This window comes from Episyrphus balteatus, chromosome 1 (genome assembly GCF_945859705.1).
Source record: "Episyrphus balteatus chromosome 1, idEpiBalt1.1, whole genome shotgun sequence".
NCBI lineage: Eukaryota > Metazoa > Arthropoda > Insecta > Diptera > Syrphidae > Episyrphus > Episyrphus balteatus.
In genome coordinates this window covers 129,535,333-129,555,771 of record NC_079134.1, presented here as the reverse complement: position 1 = coordinate 129,555,771, position 20,439 = coordinate 129,535,333, and the positions used below count along the sequence as shown (strand labels likewise).

Genomic DNA, 20,439 nt, shown 5'->3' with positions numbered 1-20,439 from the left:
TATGCTTTCTTTTAAATTTCTTTTTGGTTGGTTTTCAGCCTACATAAAAATAAAATGCCAAAACTAATTGCAAACCAAAATAAAAAAAATAAATATAAAAACAAAACGAATCTCTTCTAAGTTTTAATCTCTTCCCAAATATTATACACTCTCTCCTCCCACTCTTTCTCTCCACTAACTATATGGATAAAAAACAAAATGAAAACAAAAAAAAAAAATGAATTAAAACTAAATATAAAAAATCTTCGTCAACTATATGAATAACAAAAAATCATAATTATATAATTTGTTTAATTATATGCGTTTGCAAATGAAAAGAACACCCAACACAGGACATTCAACAAGTACTTAAAAAAATAATTTAAAATAATATAAAATATTTAATATAAATAATAAATATATAAAGTGTTATTTTTTAAAAATTAAAAGCATAAATATTATGTATAATAAAATTAACAAACAAATGTAACCTCGCCTAATATGGATGAGGGCTGGATTAATCTACTAACAAATGATATATGCTATCTTTTAATAAAAAAAAACAAGGGATTTTTAATTTTAATTTAAACTTACAACTTAAAAACAAAAATAATGTGGAATTTTTTTTAGATAAGTCAGAATTCACTTTGTTAAAAAATTGTTTATACAAAAAAAAGCACGGGCTTATCGATAAAAATTTTGAACAACGCAAGAGTGTTAAGTAAATTTAATTTGATCTTAAAATTATTAAAAATGGAAAAAGTAAGTATTACTAGAATATAAAAGTTAAAATTAGAACAAATAAAATTATTAAATATGTAAAAAACACAAAACAAGAAAATACAAAATAACTATTTCATTATTTCTACTATTCCAAAAAAAAAAAAAAAAGTAATAATCCAACAATATTTATATATTATATAAAATTCAATAAAAACAACTACACGGTTAAATGAAAATAATTTATAAGTACATAAAACAACCAAAACGGGTAATTTTTGTAAGCTATTTAAATTTTTTGTTACCAAAATAATACAAAATACAGAAACAAATAATTTTATTTTTATTTTTTTTATATGTATGTATATGAAAAATATTATAAATGGCTAAAATGAATTCTTTTAAATACAAAAAATATAGTGGGAAAATTGTTAATTGTTTTCTTTAAATTGATGCTATTTCTTTTTGTCAAGAGAAGTGTAAATTACATAAATAAATTAAGTAGTGTTGTTTAAGAAGAAAACAAATTAATATGATAATATTGTTTTGTATGTAAAATGTTGGAAAACATTGTAATGAACAAAAGAACATATATGTACTTTTTTTAAGTTTTTTTTTTAAATTGTTTTATAATTTTATCTTTTTAAGAATTTAAATTTAATTTTTGTACACTAAATGTATGTATATATCTTATAATTAAATAATTAAAATAAAAAAAAAAATTAAACAAACTTATATTTAAAGAAAAAACATAGTAAATACAAATAAATGTGATTAAAAATGGAAAAAAAAACATTGCAATTTCTTTGTTTATTGATCTGCTCGTACTTTACATTTTTCAGTTAAGGAAACTTCATTTAGAAAGTAGGTATACTCTTGCAAATTAAAGCAGACAAAAATAAAAAAATCAAAGATGTTCTACTTAGGGGTATGGTTCCCACCACTGGAAAATGTTTTAAAATATTATATGGACTATAGGTCGTTTCAAATCAAAAGTCCTGACTCTGAGTTTATTTTCTCCCTTCCAATAAAATTAAGAACAAATAAACAAAAAAACTCAATTTTATTGGCTAATTGCGACAAATCAACTTAAAAATAACAACAAATCATGCTTGTTTGAATGAAAGAAATGCTAGAGAAAAAAATAAACAAACGAAAAATCTGAATTTGTTTATTAATGATTTCTATGGTGACGACTCCAAAATATTTGAAGAATAAAAATAAGATATTTACTGCCCAATTATACAAATGAAAAGATGTGAATAGAATTATAAGTTATGAATTGCTATCATATAAACTGGAAATTTCTGGTCCATCTTCACCTAGTCTTATAAAAATATCTTCGGAAAAGTTATCCCAACTGCCTTCAAATGATAAATAATTAAATAATTGTATGTTTTTTCTATTGCCCGCGAATATGGAGTGATGCAAACCCGGGAGACTTGCCTCCGCATTCTGAAACTAACCCAGTGAATCTCACAGACGGATCAATTAATAAAATTAAAACTGTTCTTCATTATTTTATAGTAACTTTAGAAAAAGTTCAGCTGCCTCATAAATGCTTCCTTCCAGTAAGCGAATGAGTTCTTTTTATTTTTGCTCAATTTTCCATAATCCAGTCAAATAAGGGTTTAACCTCGGAATGAATGTTAGTAGAAATTTTTTTTGCTCAATATCTTCCTTTTGCCATTCTATAACATATCTCAAAAGTCTAGAAAAATCTCATGTCCGCTTGTCGCGATTCCAAGGTCAAATCGCGAAATGGAGATTTTCAAAATTAGCAATAATAGGCTATGGTATTATATACACATATGATACATGATTTCAAGGTATTTTTTAATACTGATTCCAAAAAATCTAAAATCAAGACAATCTGACGTCTCTGGAAAAAGTTATACCTGTTTTTCATCTGTCAACTCATATTATTATAACAGTTGCAAACTTACTGCCGAAAAACCCTTAAAAGTTATGGTAGATGAACTAAATTTTGCATAAAGATTTTAGAATCCATCATTATTAAAAATCAAAACAATCCATTACAAAAAATGTATATGCCTACGAAATAATGGTATTTTTTGATGGAGGGGCAAAATTTAGGATATGCACTAAAGAAGATTCTTGTTCATCTTAGGAATAAGTGCAAATAGGCTAATTTTTTCATTTTAATCTTTTTTTGGATATTCTTTAATTACCCTCAAAAATCTAAAAAAATCTCATGTCCGCAAGTCCTAATTTTCTTGGTTTGAAAGTAAGGTGCAGATTTTAAAAAAATTGGAAAACTACACTTCAGATTTTTGTGTCAGATCAACATGAATAAGGTGCATTACTTTTCAGGGATGGTCAGGTTGACTTGTTTGTGAGTTTTGTTGGAATTAGTGTTAAAAAATACCTTTAAATCATGTCGCTTATGTTGGTATACATATAAAAATTTAAACTTTTCTTATTAATTTTTTAAAATCTGCACCTTATTTTCAAACCAAGAAAATTAGGTCTTGCGGACATGAGATTTTTTTTAGATTTTTGAGGGTAATTAAAGAATATCCAAAAAAAGATTAAAATGAAAAAATTAGCCTATTTGCACTTATTCCTAAGATGAACAAGAATCTTCTTTAGTGCATATCCTAGAATTTGCCCCTCCATCAAAAAATACCATTATTTCGTAGGTGTATATATTTTTTGTAAGGGATTTTTTTGATTTTTAATAATGATGGATTCTTAAATCTTCATGCAAAATTTGGTTCGTCTATCATAACTTTTAAGGGTTTTTCGGCAGTAAGTTTGCAACTGTTATAATAATATGAGTTGACAGATGAAAAACAGGTATAACTTTTTCCAGAGACATCAGATTGTCTTAATTTTAGATTTTTTGGAATCAGCATTAAAATATACCTTGAAATCATGTATCATATGTGTATATAATACCATAGCCTATTTTTGCTAATTTTGAAAATCTCCATTTCGCGATTTGACCTTGAAATCGCGACAAGCGGACATTAGATTTTTCTAGACTTTTGAGATATGTTATAGAATGGCAAAAGGAAGATATTGAGCAAAAAAAATTTCTACTAACATTCATTCCGAGATTTACCCCTTTTTTCTCCTTATTTGACTGTATTACCATGGGACTTTTGATTTGAAACGACCTATACTTCCATCATTGAATTTGGTGGTATTCTACGAAAGAAAGGTAAAATGGTAAAGCTTGAAGCTTATAAGCAGGGATAGGATCTTGTAGACCTAAAAACTTAAAAAAAGGCAAAATAAAACTCCCAAAAAGGCATAAAAAGGCATTTATTGAGAGAAAAAATAAAATATAAAAATTAATTGAAGTAATTTAAACAATCATGATTTTTTTAAAAATTTCAGGTAACAAGCGCCTGTGATTGTCCCTTAAGAGTACTTTAAAGGGGCTAAAAGAATTGTCTACATCTGTAGAAACGAGTTGAGCCGAATTAAAGCACTTTTTTTTCGAGGGTGCTGTTTTCAAATCAGTTATTCTTTTTTTCTATCTTTTTTCGTTGCTGAGATATTCACGTATTGTTTGACGTTAACACCAAATTTTAGCATTTACGTCAAAATTTTTATTGCAATTTATGAAAATTTTGAGAATTGTTTTGACATACATATGTCGATGTTTTTTTTGACGTACAAACGACGATGTATTTTTTTACGTACAAACGTGTATGAACAAAAGAATCTTCTGATTTTCATGGCGTATACGGCAGACGCATTTTGGACAAAAATTTAAATATTTTGAATACTAAACGAATTTCAGATGTCCAATTACATGTATGTAGAAAAGATAAATTTTAACTATGTATATATTAACTAAAAATCAAAAAATGCCGTATACGGCACTCAAATACTAGGGCGACGATATGCATACATGAATATTGTAAATTGAGTAAATCCTAGTACGCAGCTGAAGCGAAACGAAATTTTCCATACAAAATTTTCCATACGAAATTTTCACCAAATTTTGAACGAAATTAAATTTGTTTTGTTTTTGCTTTAAGACTTATTTTCTGATGTTTTTTCTTGAATTTTTTTATTTGTGGTATTTTTTCTTTAATATGTTCGCTATTGACTTTGGAGACTTCAAAATTTTTCGTTTCGCTTCAGCTGCGTAATAGGCGTAAGTTAGCTTGAGTAGTTAGCTTTTGAACGTGTCGGTTGCCGGCCGCGCAATAGAACGTAGAAGGCAATAAATGGTAGCAATAGCAGACAAACAATTTGCATAGGTAGATCTTTTCACTCGAATTTGTTTGTGTGGGATAATTAGTGAATACTAAATATGGATATTCAGGCCTATCGAGGTATCCGTTCGGAGAAACGATGGCCCGTTCCGATCGGAACTTACATATCTTTCAAGGTATCCATTTCTGAACAAAAAAATAAAGTATACAATCGCATTCATTTGACACATGTGTCAGCGCGATTTATTCAATAAATAAAAATCCTTGGATGCTCAAGTCTTCTTAATTTCAACCAACCTCTCTTGCTATTTCCATTTTTATATTTCTTTCTGTGAAATTCCACTTTTTTTTTTAATATTCCGCAACTATTTCATTTCGGAGAATTTCCGATGAAATTCAAAGCACAACTGTCAAAAAATCTTTGTTGAACACACTTCATCGCAATGCGTTGATAGGCGCCTAGTTTCATCGGAAGATTCTCCAATATGTCAATCGGAACGGATACCTCGATAGAAAATTTCTCCGAACGGATACCTCGATAGGGCTGATTATATTGAGAAAGTAATATATTGAGTAAATTATCTTTTTGTTTGTATATTTGAGTGTTTTGTGTGTAGGCATTACTTTAAAGACGCTAAAAAGATAAAAAATATAGGAAAAGGCAAAAAAAAGGCAATAACAGGAGAAAAGGCAAAAAAAGGCAATAACGAAAGAAAAGGCAAAAAAAGGCAAAACAAAACACATATATTTGGCACGAGGGGGACGTGAAACGTGTTTGTTTTTAATCTATAATGTCGTAGGATTAAGCAAGAAAAAAAGGCAAATTCCACAACATCCTATCCCTGCTTATAAGGATCTGGAAAATTTATTGCCGATATCAATAAATTTTGGGGGCATTAAAAAAAAGCTAAATTACTTTTTTATAGCCACTAGCCACTATTCAACGGTTATAAATTTTTACTTGCTCTATAGGGCAAGTATTGGTTTCGTGTCGAAAAAAAAATTGAGGTTTTAATCAAAACCAATATTACGATGATGGAGAATTCCGAAAAAGTGGGTCTCGCAATTCCGTCCGTGCGTTTGTACGTCTGTGCGTCCATCTGTACACATTTCCACAGCCTAAACGGGTGGACGGATTTTCTTCAAATTTGGTACAGATGATTTTTATGGAATTCTGAAAGTTGGTTTTTTTTTGTTTTTTATCTCGTTTAGAACGTATACCACCCATACAAAAAAATACGATATTGTGAATTTCTCGAAAACGGCTCTAACGATTTTGATTAAAATTTGTATACGTAATATTTAAAGCAGTGGCAATAAAACTGCATTTTTATTTTTTCTCAAAAAAGTCAAATAACAAAACATTTTTTTTTCATTATTCAACAAAATTTTGCCCCAAATGTCGGCTCTTCCCCAAATATTAATTTTGTTTTATTTTAGTGTCAGCTTTTAAAATCTACAAGTAGACTAACATAAAATTGCTTTGAACTGCAAGAGCAAGTACGTGCGACCCCAGTCGTGCATTTTATTTTTGTAGGTAATGTATTAGAAGAATTTTGTAAATGTGATGTGACTGATCAAAAAACTGATGGAATCCATGCATTTGTCACAGCAATGTGAAAAAAACTGAAGATTATACAGTTAAAATAATTTACTAAATTAAAAGGCTTTTTTTTTTGCACTTTGGTACCAATAACTCCCTAGTAACTCTAGATTTGATAAAAAAAACTCTTACCATTCTGCAATCCCCTTTGGACGCGCATATTTTGAAAAAAGTTGGCCACCTACATTCCTATAGATTTTTTTATACCACATGTGTTTAAAAATTTTCATAAAATTTTTTTTTTTTTTAATTTTGCATCGAAAAACGAATTTCAATATTTTTTCAAAGAAAAAGTGCAACCGCTTTAAAAATTTTTAAGTGCTTATGGTTTAATTCAATTATTGTAGAAAATTATAAAAAAAAAGAAATTTAAAGAATTCATTCATTCGTGGCTAATATTTTCTAAACTGGTTCCGATAGAAATTTTTTCTATTTGGTTTTAGTACAGTCATAAGTTTAGCTATCAGCCATTTTAGGTTTATCCATTTTTTACCGGACACCCTGTATACAGAATTTTGACACGGAAGTTTGGAATAACGTTGCCATTGCGTAAAATATTTACTTAATTCAACTCGATGAACAGAAAAACATTAATTTGTTATTTGAGATAAACATCGAGTTAATCAAAAAATAATTAAATAATTTAACAATTTGCAAATAGCGCCAAAAGAACGTTGTTAGTACCTAATATTGAAAATACTTCGGAACGACCGAAACGAGCAGAAAACGCTATTTAATAAAAAAAAAATGTTCCTAGGAAATTGCTTTTGCCCGCATGCATTCAAAGTAATCAAACAAACATTCAGTTCAACTATGCGCACGATATTTTCGCCGTTAGCAACCAAATGGGCAAACAATTAGTTGAATATTTTTAAATCACAATTTGTTTCGAGAAAGAAGTTTTTATTGAAGTAAAGTAATTTCTTTGAAATAAAAATGTCACTTTTCAAAGTAAGAACTTGGTGGACAGCACAATGCACCGATATTGAAGAAAACTACGACATTGCAAGTCTCTTATGCACCCGTTTCGGCCTTGAAGACACCGAAAAGGACTACATTGTGGTCGGATCACAAAATGGTCTTTTAAGTATCTTCTATCCTAATCCGCCCCAATTCGATGCAAACCACAACTTTGAGCAATTCCATGCTACGGATTTATTACTCGAGTGTCAGATGAAGGCACAAATTTTAGCTGTTCTTTCCGGACGTTTCTCTGGGTAAGCATAAGTATTCATGACTCCCTTTTGTCCGATTGCCAAAAAGTAATCTTTCGTAACCTTATCTCTTCCTTACCAAAAATAAAATAAAATTAAACTTAATAAATACTCCACGTTTTGGGGATGTCACCCCAACATGAACATAATCCTCTCCCTCTCTCTTGACCACAGGACCTTCTCCAGTGAGAATACAAATCAACTTGCAATTTTGCATCCGAACAATTTGGCAATTTACAACCTGACAACTGTGGACGGAGTCGCCGACCATGGAAACCATTCCCAACTGCAGACGGTGGTTGAGCATACGTTCGCGCGAACTGCATTCTCTTTGTGCAAAGGACATTTTGGTCAAGTAAAAGGGCGTGAGTTTTTATGCATTGGACATTTGGACGGAAGTCTGACATTTTACGAGCAAGAAGGGATCTCATACGAATGCAATTTGCCAGGACCAAGGCCATTGCCTAGTCCGTTAGTTTATGTGGAACGGACCGACTCATTTCTGCGTATCAACTCGTCCTGGCATTTGGAGAGTTTTAGGTGAATTTTAATTAATTTGTCGTTCTTCTTTTTTTTTCTTTTTGGGGAGAAAATAAAATAACAGGATGAAAAACTTTTGGCTTTTTGCCAGAAGTTGGTCGTCGTTTTGCTCTGTTTATTCTCTACCGGACCGGAAGGATGGCCAAAACGGAAAAGTTTTTCTCTCTTGTCGCATTCTTCTCTTGTTACCCTCTTTATCAACAAAAGAAGACCATTCATTGGGAAATTGTGCTACTTTGTCGTTTGGCGGGAATCCTGCTTAATTAATTCACTTGATTATTATAGAGCAGTTCTGAGAGCAAACGGAATTAGAATGGCAATTTGTTAGATTTATATTTTGGCCATTCTTTTTATTAAATTGGAGAGAAAAGAGTGTGTCATTGTGTTATTGCGAGCGAGAAAGTAAAAATGAAATATTTAGCAATTTTATACTTTTCAACAATGTGTATGTAGTTTTTGAAGCTCTATATCTCTCTTAATTCAGTTATCAGGATTTATCACACTCGGCCATCAATAAGTCGGATATATCTCCAGTTTGGTCCTTTTGTTTGGGCGAAGGGGTTTTGGATATAATTCCCGTACAAGTTAAGGAGTGAGTATTTTAATGAGGTGAAGAAGTTTTTGGATTATTATGAAAGGAGATGGCACATTTTTGGGCCCAGTGTGTTCACTAACGAAATTGGTATCAAATGAAAGGTGACGGTAAGCACATTACGTGGGTAAAATATTTTCAAATTCGTACGTGGGGTTTTGGAGATATTTGAGTTTGAAGTTTCGGATTTCAGAATCAAGATTTCAGCAATTTTTCGAACAATTAATCGTAGAATGCGTAATTATGGATGCACAGAAATAATATTGGTATCAAATGAAAGGTATTTCTCTTGTCTATAAATCTGTATCAAAAGTTTTTTTTCTTTGTTTAAAAAAATAATACATATTAGGTATTTACTTCTCAAAAGGTGATTTTTTTTAAGCGATGCATTTGGCGCATCGAAATATTCAGTGGTGACATGTACTTTTTTTGCAATTTTTGGATAGCTTAATGTGTTACCTTTAATTCAATATATAAAAAAGTTCTATAAATCATACAAAAACCTTATAATAAGCAAAATACACAAAAACGCGCTGAAATATGCATATTAATTAAAAGAATAGAAACTATAGTTCAGTCAATGGGGGAAAAATCCGAAAAAAGTTGTCACGTCAGCTAAGTTTGAATGCAGTATTGAAGAGGGGTTTATCCCAAGTAAAAATCTCAGATTGCGTATTGTTTGGTCTTGTGGGGCGACCGCCATTTTGAAAAACGCATTTGTCTCAATATCTCGAGAACGACTGGTCGGACAAAAAACTAGACAGGACTTTTTAGATTGGAAATTAATTAATCTTTCTTTTTCTAGTACATCATTTTTCTCTACGAGTTATAATTTCAGAGTAACAGTACCGCAAATTGTGTGTTTTTTGATATTTTGAATATTTTAAACAACCCTTAGAGTTAAGTGCGGGATTACTGAGAATGAGATACTTTACTCGGAAAGTATAACTCTTAGAGAAAAATGATGTACTAGAAAAAGAAAGATTAATTAATTTCCAATCTAAAAAGTCCTGTCTAGTTTTTTGTCCGACCAGTCGTTCTCGAGATATTGAGACAAATGCGTTTTTCAAAATGGCGGTCGCCCCACAAGACCAAACAATACGCAATCTGAGATTTTTACTTGGGATAAACCCCTCTTCAATACTGCATTCAAACTTAGCTGAAGTGACAACTTTTTTCGGATTTTTCCCCCATTGACTGAACTATAGTTTCTATTCTTTTAATTAATATGCATATTTCAGCGCGTTTTTGTGTATTTTGCTTATTATAAGGTTTTTGTATGATTTATAGAACTTTTTTGTATATTGAATTAAAGGTAACACATTAAGCTATCCAAAAATTGCAAAAAAAGTACATGTCACCACTGAATATTTCGATATTTCGATGCGCCAAATGCATCGCTTAAAAAAAATCACCTTTTGAGAAGTAAATATCTAATATGTATTATTTTTTTAAACAAAGAACAAAAACTTTTGATACAGATTTATAGACAAGAGAAATACCTTTCATTTGATAACAATATTATTTCTGTGCATCCATAATTACGCATTCTACGATTAATTGTTCGAAAAAATTGCTGAAATCTTGATTCTGAAATCCGAAACTTCAAACTCAAATATCTCCAAAACCCCACGTACGAATTTGAAAATATTTTACCCACGTAATGTGCTCACCGTCACCTTTCATTTGATACCAATTTCGTTAGTGAACACACTGGGCCCAAGCTCCATAGAAAAATGTGCCATCTCCTTTGGAATTTTTTTTGTTCTTTTGTCTTTTTTTTGAAGAGCATCCACATCGATTATGATACTTGGAGAAAGAAACCTTATAGCTGTTAATGATCATGGGGATGTGGAGTTCATTTTGAAATTGGAATTTTCTCCAAAGTGTTTTTGTTCTTTTGTTGTTGGATATTATTGGGGTGAGTATAATTGATATTTATATTAATAAAACTGTTAGTAGTTGTCGAATAAATGTTGTATTGAATTTCATCAAATTGTTCAGGTAAAATACATTGCATATTAGAATAACCATATCCTTAAAAATTCAATTAAAGGCCTTGTTGTTGAAAAAACTCATTGGTGTGAAAGCGGGTTTTTTTTATATGTTGGAAGTTTTTCTTACAGTAATTATGTTGTAGAATCAGCATGTGAAAGCATTTCTTTCAAAAAAAATTTCTAGATTTAGAAATTTGTATTCAAAGTTGAAAAATTATGAAAACTAATGTAAATACGAGTATTTTTTAAATGGTATAAAATCAGTTAAATTTTGACTTTTCAAAAAAAATTTTTTTTTTGTAAATACATTAAAAATAAATAGTTTAACAATATCAGTTACAAGTTTAGCGGAAAAAAATTTTTTCGACTTTTCATTTTAAGAATACTTATAATTTTCCGGAATTTTGAGTTCAAAAATTGTTTTAACTACTTCCTCTGTTTGCCTCTGTGGGCGGACTCATATCATATGATTGTGTTGAATCTCAGCAACATTTGGCACCAAAAATCTGATCCTAGTTCGTCCTAATAAACTTTTTAGAGCAATTTGAAACTAAGCAAATGTGAAAAACGTATTTTCTAAAAAAGCAGATTATAATAAAAAATGGAAAGATTTTTTTAAAAAATCATATGTTTTAATATGTATTTTGATCCGATGAATTCAAATCTAACGTTAGTTTGAAAATACCTACATATTAAAAAAAAATCGAAAAATACATACAAAATGGACGGTTTTTAACGTTTTGTGCAATTTATTTAAAATTTTCTGGGGTTTACGAATATTAGATTCACAGCCGTTTGCTGGATCGAAACTTAAGCATTTATGTTATGTGACAGTTTACGCAGAGGAAAAAGTAGAGAATAGGAGCTTATGTTCAACTTAAATTATTTACCTAAGTTTCGTTTCAGCAAATGGCCCTCAGAGCACAAAAAAACTAAAATAAAGATATGACTAAAATTAAAACCTACAAATTGTTTCTTAAATGTCTTCCTAAGTCTTAAACAATAATTAAGCTTGCAAGAAAATCTTATTTTCTGAAACTTTATGAGAAAGAGAGGGGTTAGTAAATTATACTCATTTCTGAGTACAATTCAGTCTAATTTTTCATATACTTATCTCTATATTATATCTCAAACCCAAACCGTTAGAATTTTGATCGAATGATTTTTCTTTGTTTAACAAGCTTTTTTAAGTTGATGCAAATTAACAACTGTTATCTTTCTAGTCAATGGTGATGATTATTCAAAGTTTCGATTGAATTCAGCGTGAACATTGGTTTATAAAAATGTCTGTTTTGTTTTCAATTCAATAAAAAAGAGAATACCTACCTTTTATTTTTTTTTATTTTCAGATATTCCAACAAGCAACAAATTAACAAATAAATTTCAAAACAAATTTGAATAATTTTCAACACTATTGTGTTTACCATTTTTAAAGTTGGATTTATGAAAAAAAAAAAACATAATTAGGGTTCAAACCTATTTTCTCTTTTTGTTGGCGTGACAGTGGGCGGTAATTTCTGGAGTTGGTTCCCCTTGCTTTTAATAATCTTGCCTGAAAATTTCATTAAAATCGGTTCAGTGGTTAAGGTTTAACTGAGTTTTTTTTCCAGTTCCCCATACAACGTGAATAACGGTTTCTATTAGAACTATTTTCTTTCTGTCAAGACTTGTTTAAATCTTTTCGATGTCTTTTTTATTTCCCGAGATATCTTAAAATGTAGTAAGTGGGTTCGGCTTCATATATCATAAAGGAGATAATGACGGTATAATTTATATGGACCATGCCAAACAACTCAAGATATCTCAGGCAGTAAAAAAGATATCGAAAAGATTTAAACAGGTCTTGAAAGAAGGAAATCAGTTATTATAAAAACCGTTACTAAATATGTTTAGACAATTTTACTTCTATAAAAGAATTAGGTCCGAAATAGTTTAAAAAAAAACTTTTTTTGCATTTTCTAACGGTAATATTTCAAAAACAGGAGCTGATTAATGAATTTTATGACTTCGGATTCAAGTTCAGAAGATCGAAAACCTTCAGAAAAGTATATTTTGGTTACTGCAAGTCAAGTTGTCTTCGTTAAATTTCATACAAAAGTACTAGTTTTCGACTTTTTTCAACTTAAATAGCCATTTTTCACTTTAGCGGGTGGGGCAGTGGGCGGGGGAGTGGGCGGATTTGGATACTGGTGTTGATTTATCTTCTTATTTCCTATTATTCCTGAAAATTTCATCAAAAACGGTCCAGTAGTTTAGATTTTACGGAGTTTTTTCCACTCTCCCATACAAGGTCGCCTTGTCGCCACGTCACCTTGTCGCCATGTCGCCTTGTCAGCTCAGCAGGACAATTCCCATTCACACAATTAAACTCGTCATTCATAAGAAATAAATTGTTATTTTTGTGTTCGTCAACAGAACCCGACACTCGTTTATTAACTGCAATTGTCTCCGAGAACTCCAAACTATTCATCTATCAGGACACTAATTTAGCATGGGCAGCTCAATTAGAAGACATCCCTGTTGCCCTGCAACGTTCCAACCTACACAATCTACCCGGTGGCATAGTAACCCTCGGTCCCACGGGCTTACTAAAAGTCTCCTACCTCGGATCCGAACAGCACGTTTTCCAAGTTCCACCTCTAAATACCGAAGAGATAAATTTCGAACGTGCCCACAAAGAACTCCTTCAACTCGAGGACGAAATAAAACAAGCTATCGATTTGGGTGACATCGATGTGATTAATCAAATGGCAGAAAATGATCTAGCTCTCGAATTTCGAATTGGTCCCGAACTAAACGAATGCAATTTCGAAATACCCCAAGAGCTCACCAGCATTCCCATGTGCTCAGGATATCTTAAATTCAAATCGACTGCCGCACTCGAAGAAATTCAAATTGCTATCTCAACACCTGAAGCTATACGTTGTTCTCTCGATACGATGACGTATAATGAAGTCCTTGCAAATACCCAACAAGAATTGCAAATGCAATTCTATCTGGCTGAAAATTTGCATATTGAAACATCCAAAGTTGAGCTTTTGGTATCGTTCATAAATAAACAGGTGAAATAATGTAGATTCGTGATGGGGTTTCAACCGCATCACTGAAGATTGTTTTATTCTTCATTCAAAAGGGTATACCACGGGTGTTGACTAAAACAGGATATTTGCCATTGGCGATGTTGTACAAGAGTGCTCCGCCCCAGAAGACAGCCTCCCTCAAAGTCACACTAAACATCAATTCCAAGTCGATTGCACCAAAATTGTCTAGTTTCTTTCCGGAATTCTGCAGTACCGATAATGATGTCCAGGCTTTAGGATTAAGTCTGCTGCAGCAGCAGGAGTCATCTGATGACAATGCGATTGTGACAATTGTCACCGCAAAGAATTCCAAAAGGATTCGGTGAGTTACGACGAGTAGGTTTGGGTTTTTGTCTGGGTTTTCAAAAAAAATTCAATCTATTTGTAAATTAAGGATACAGTCGGATAGTATGGAGGCACTGCCATTGGTCCTGGAACGAATTGTAAATAGAATCAATGAAGTGGAAGTAAAACGGGAGGATGCAATCACTCGGAAAGGACGAAAAGCCAAGAAGACACTTCTGGCTGGGGGCGGTGGTGGAGGAGATGATGATGGGAGTACTAAGGCAGTTATAGCAGGTCCCAATATCCCGTTCGAAGAGATTCTAAGTCGAATGGATGCTCATCATTCGATTCAGGAGGACATTCGCAAACAGATGGTGAGTATAAATGACTGTGACGTGAGGGTAGGAATATAATGTAAAACCCCTCAAGTCTGTGTAGATTCAATAATTCTAGATAACTGATTTTGCAGGCTCTAATGGATGCACTTTGGAATCAATTTAAATTATTCCAACGTTCGCTGCAATCGAAGGTTGAGGGCGAACCAACAGACGGTTTATTAATGCTGATTGAAAAGAATTATGATGATTTGGTTACAGAAGGTGATAAGTTGGTGGAGCTAAGATGTGCTGAAAAGGAGTAAGTTATAGGTTGTTTTATATATGTATGTACAAGGAAAGACCTTGTCAAGTTAATATTGCAAAAACTTGTTACTGCATTAATGTCCTGTCATATCAGAAGGTAATATATTCTTAATGTTTTTCTTTTTTTTTTTTTTTGAAATTATATATAAGTAGAAAGTCTTGTCCTTTTGAATAAGAGTAAGTGTGTAGGAGAAGAAAACATGGAAATGTTTTCAGATAAGGTTTATGATTTTGGTAATTAATAAAGGATGATTACAAGGAGCAAAATTGAGTGTAGGTTCCTTATTAGAATCTGTAACAGGATTATGAAGTAATTATAATTTTTACGATTGGATAAAGATTTAAAATTAATACGACTCTTGCTACTTGTGTTCTTTTGCTATTCGATATTCGAAAAGTAATTATGTATTTACATATTTCATAATTGTTGAAAAAATCATTTTTTTAATGCAACTGAAAAAAAAAATTGCTTAAAAAAAATTTAATACCACAGAAAATTATTTACGTATTGCAAAAAAAAAAAGTTTTGAATTAAGAAAAAAAGTTAATGAAACTGAATAATATATGCATTGAAAATTAAATTTTTACTGCAGTAAAAATATTTTGCCTTAAAAATAAGTTTTATTGCAACTTAAAAATTTTCTGCATTGAGAAAAAAAATTCAAGGCAAAATGTTTGCATTAAATGTTTTATTTTAATTTTATTTGAACTATAATATTGATAATAATATGGTCAAATAGCCAAAACTGTAACAAATTCGACGAATATTAAAAAGAAAATATTAAATGCAAGCATTTTGAATTGAATCAACTTTTTCAATGCAGAAAATTTCTTATTTGCAATAAAATTTTTTCTTAATGCAAGAATATTTTTATTTGCAATATTAATTTTATTTTCAATGCAAATATTTTTTGCAATAACCTTATTAAATATTTTTTCTTATGCTAAGATTTTTGTGTAGCAGTAAAAATTTTTTCTAATGCAAATTTTTTTCAGTTCCAATAATTTTTTTTTATGCAAATTGTTTTTTTTTTCAGCATTCAGCCAGAAAAAATTTAAAATATTAAATTTTTATGTTTGCATGATTTACCCTAAAAATTTATGTTGGTATTGAGGAACGAAAACAAAACATTGTTAAAAAAATTAATTTCTAGAGCTTATAAAATCTAGGCGTGAAATCGGCTAACGCGATATTCGATAAAATTGATAATCAAAATCGACGAATTTTGGAGAAAAATTATGGTTTTTAGTATCGACTATCGCGTTAGCCGATTCCACCCCCCCCCCCCAGTTTTATACATCTTGGGGAATGTTTTTTTAAACAAAAAATAGGAACTTAATCGTTTGAAAATTGAATTTAAAACCGATTTCAGCCGGAGCTCCTGATCAAGATTTTACTCGGCTTTGTCTCTAAAAAAATAAGACCATCATTTTCAAATAAGTTGTACTTGATCTACAGCTCTTTCGGGAATATTGATTTCGTTTTTTCATGTTCAATATGAGATTCTCATCTTTAAGGTTTTATTTTATACACGGAGAAAAATGATCGGTTAAAAACAACGTAAAACTCGTGTAAAATTAACAGAGAATATCGTTAATACAGCACCTGCAAACTTACCCGGTTAAAATTACACGAGTCAACTCGGTTATTTAAAATTGTTTAATCTTACCCACTTTCTCGGTTAAATTTTACTATAATCTCAAATTTTAACCGAGTTTCTTGATCAATATAAATGAATTGATCGGTTAAAATAACCTTCTTAAATGGTATTTTTAAACAATTTAACTTAACCCAGGCGACTACGTTGATTTTAGCAACGAGACTACGTTATTTTTAACACATTTTTTTAACCCATTTCTCGGTAGGTCCATTATTTTTCTGCGTGTAAAGTACTAGCATTGGGTACTTCTATATAGAAGTGAAAAAAAATCCACTATAAAATAGGTGTGGTGCTATAATTGCTTTACAATATTTTGTATTATATTTGTATTGGTTTTGCTTTGTGTTAGGTTTGCATTTATTTATTTTTGTTTTTATTCTTTTTGTAACGCAAACCACAACTGAACTGGACTCTCGAATTATGAGTTCTGTGCCTGCCTGGCTGCTTTTTGCATATCCCGGAAGCGATAGCCATTTTATTTTCCTTTGGCTTTTGAGAGAAGATTATTGGCAATGAAAAATTTGGCACGACACGAGGCGGCAAACTTTAACATTCTTTTTTTATATTGTATATTTTGAAAAATTTTTACGAAAATTAAAGCCCACAAGAAGTGGCAAATTAAATCATTTACTTTTAAAGCTTAAATTTGTTATCAGTTTAATTTATTTTGACACTGCTCGCATTTTAAAAAAATTAGCAGAATTTACGAGACTGAAGAAATATTTTTAAATTTTTGATTCTTATTTGAATGGATTTTGTTTTTCTGTTTATTTATTAGCACTGACGAGAAGAAGGTCATCAATTTGTTAAATTAATGAATGCAAGTGTTTATTTAATTTCGATTACAGTGTGTTAGCATCTAGGACAAAGTTGTAATACGTACACTGTGGCGTATACGTGCTTTTTTACAGGCCTTTTTTAAAGTTATACCTACTTCTCTTGCAGCTTTGGGATATTCAAGAGGTTCAAAAATTTTGGATTGTAACCTATTTTGAAAGAGGGAGCCTCACTGATTTGGGTGTTTGTCTGATTTACAAAATTGCGAGAAGACAAGATATTGAGTTTTTCTCAAAGTTTTTCCTTTTTTTAAATCGTTTTAAAATTGTAATGCAATCTACGTTGCTACATTTTTTTTCTCAGGTAATACAAAAAAAACAGATAAATTTTGCATTCTTTTAAAAAAATACCTAGTTAATCAATCAAAAACAAAAATTTAACGGATTTTTTTGTTTAAATATTAAATTTGAGTAACTAATACAATGCATTGGCTGCAATACTTTGTTTAGAAAAGTGATACTGTTTCTGTTTGGTTGCGGTTAATTTTAAACTTTATGATTTTATAACATGGACTTAAACCACTGTCAAATATAATGGCTCATATCTACTTTCTCAACAATTTTTTTTCGCATTTCAGTCACCGATGTAAACTATCTTGCGCACTTGCTGTTGCAAAAATAATGATATCTTGTTTAACGATTGGAACCAAAATTTCCAATTTCACAACATCTATTCTAGTAACACCTGTGGAAGATTGGACCGAACTGGTAAAATAATTTATTTGAATTTTCTTTTTTTAAACAATTTATACAAAAAACATAAATTTGTTAGAGTTGGGAACAATCAATGGCACCCGGTATTGATATGCTTCATCATTATGGTCCATTAAATCGATCAAAATCAGCAGGAACTCAAATATCTAATACAGATATATCTCATGAACAATTTGAATACGATCGTTTTCGACGTCATTTCTTAACACTTTTTGAACGAATATGTCGTTTGGCGGCATCTGTCAGTGATACAAAGAAGTTAAAAGATATCGAAGTTGAAAAGTCAAATGAATTCACTGTGGAAGAAGAAGAAACCGAACGGCAGAAGGAACCTGCTACATCTATGAAAATCAGAAAGCATCAAAGATTAGAAGCACTTGAAGATGATGAAGAAGAAGACGACGATGGTACCGATTTAGATAAACGACCTGAAAGTGACTGGTTAAATACCGGATCAAATGAAAGTAGTGATATTTTAGCCAATATGTTGTTAAAAAATAACGTTTTAGTAAATTAAATAAAAAAATTGTTTTTGCAGTACCTACTTTTATTTTCTAATTTTATTATCCGTTTTCCTCCTTTCATTTTTTTGAAGTTATTTTTGTACTATATTTCAAAAAAAAATTTAGGTAGAAAGGGAATTATTGACATAAATGCCTACATATCCTCAGTCATATACAGAAATTCCAATAATTATAATTTGGTGTTTGCCTACAACGTCAAAAATATCTAACAAAAAACCGTCTTGCCCCCACATGGGGGTAAGACCGCCCTATCAAATTTTGTTGGAAAACCGTTTCTTTTGTTTTAAATGCAGTCTACTTGCAATAATAATGCACTTATGCTATATTTTTATTAGTTCTCACTCCAGTACAAGCTTTTTGGTACCATTTGGTACACATTTTGCACTTAATCCAACAATATTTTGGATTGGATCTAGAAAACAGTTGCAGGAAGAAGGTACAAATACAGTCTGCAAAGTCCTCTTCCTCAGAATCATCACTTACAGTATTATTTGGCAGCCTTCGCTTAGCTTTTTGGAATATTTAACGTTGATCTTCTTTTTTCACTTTTCATATCATATCTGATGTTCTGGATTATTTTTTTTTTAAATTTATCTTTATGACTCCTTCTTTCGCAGAAAATACTTTTGAATATTCACTTTCTATTATAAAAAAAGGAAAAGATGAAAATTTTAATTTTTTTCAGTGTTAAAAATACAACTGACTTTTCACATGAACGATAACAATTTGATGAAAAATCACAAAATGTACCGTAACTCTTTGGCGTCTCAACTGAAATTGCTAAAACTTACAGACGTGATCGATCACACCAAAAGGCACCTATTTTATATTGCAAGTGTTGCCAATATTACTTTTTTTCATACAACATAGTACAAAAACCGTCTTCCCCTCATAGGCGGTCTTACCCCTACTTCCCCTATGTATATAAAAACCTTATTTCCTTTTAGATGTTATTTTAATTTAAATTTGAACGTTTCATTTGTATCGAAAATCATAGTAGAAGATCCCGCCGTAGGACAACCTAACCTTTCATCGTTATACCAGTTGGGAGCTATATTTTCTTAAAGGTAATGTCTAAAGAAAGAGTTTGCACATGGGTTTCCTGGCGACATCCTGTCAAGGCATAGGGTTGCCACGCTCAAAAGTTTTTTTTGTGAGTTTTTTGACAACGCCATGACGCCACCCTGCTTATATCGTAAGTCTTAGAGGTGTTAAAATAAGAATATGTCAGGGAAAATTAAATTTTAAAATTCAGGATTTTTAGAAATATAAAATTTTAGTAGGGTAAACTGAGGTGAATTTAGAAAAAGGCCAATAAGCTATTTCCTTAACAAAAAAGTGGTAGGAAAAGATTGATACTTGAATCGATAGATATTGTTAATAGATAAAAGTCACACATTCAAACAAAAAATGTAAAAAATCTGCAACTTTAAAAATCAAAACCGTGAAATTCGATGTTTGAGAAATAATTCAACAAAAATCAGCACGAAAGGTATTTGAAATAATGTTTATGTTAATAGAGGGCAAAAACGAAATGGGCAGGTTCAGAAACGTTAGGGACTAAATATTTAGGTAATTTCTGGGCCTCTGATTGGTCAACTGTTAAAAAAAAAATCCTTCCAATTTAGGTAATTTTATTGGAAACCTGACTGGAAAGTTAGGCAAGAAATTCTTCCCTAAATATTTAGGAAAGTTTTTTTTTTGTCAATATGAGAGCTGATTGTTTTTAATTACAGAATTACGGTTGCAGAATTAAATTTATTTGTGTGAAAAACGAGTAAAAAGTGCATTATCGGTTATAATTAATATTATTTATTTATTATTATTTGGTGTCTGCCGCATGCGATCTCTAAAATT

At 30.8% G+C, this 20,439-nt stretch overlaps 2 protein-coding genes across 4 annotated transcripts in view; both read left to right on the top strand.

Annotated features, from left to right (window-relative positions):
* LOC129907241 (helicase domino) overlaps positions 1 to 958 on the top strand; it is a 54,357-nt gene extending 53,399 nt beyond the window's left edge. Inside the window, exon 19 of one of the 3 annotated variants that reach the window (XM_055983350.1) lies at positions 610 to 958. In XM_055983350.1, coding sequence (XP_055839325.1) covers positions 610 to 633 — 24 coding nt within the window. In that variant the 3' untranslated portion in view covers positions 634 to 958. The other 2 variants (XM_055983348.1, XM_055983351.1) reach the window with 2 other exon arrangements.
* Positions 959 to 6,884: 5,926 nt separating this feature from the next.
* LOC129907246 (protein PTHB1) lies at positions 6,885 to 18,587 on the top strand. The gene is made up of 10 exons (XM_055983359.1): positions 6,885 to 7,715; positions 7,887 to 8,252; positions 8,737 to 8,844; positions 10,632 to 10,765; positions 13,257 to 13,903; positions 13,975 to 14,243; positions 14,316 to 14,580; positions 14,676 to 14,842; positions 17,923 to 18,052; positions 18,117 to 18,587. Exons 1-10 carry the CDS (start codon positions 7,435 to 7,437, stop codon positions 18,573 to 18,575), a joined length of 2,826 nt encoding a protein of 941 aa, XP_055839334.1. The 5' UTR covers positions 6,885 to 7,434; the 3' UTR covers positions 18,576 to 18,587.
* Positions 18,588 to 20,439: the final 1,852 nt, after the last annotated feature.

Bases quoted from the DNA above. Each gene is read 5' to 3' on its own strand.
- LOC129907246 (XM_055983359.1), top strand. From the start codon at position 7,435: ATGTCACTTTTCAAAGTAAGAACTTGGTGGACAGCACAATGCACCGAT. The intron at 14,843-17,922 runs GTAAGTTATAGG...TTCGCATTTCAG, and splicing joins CTAAGATGTGCTGAAAAGGA to TCACCGATGTAAACTATCTT. The intron at 18,053-18,116 runs GTAAAATAATTT...TAAATTTGTTAG, and splicing joins TGGAAGATTGGACCGAACTG to AGTTGGGAACAATCAATGGC.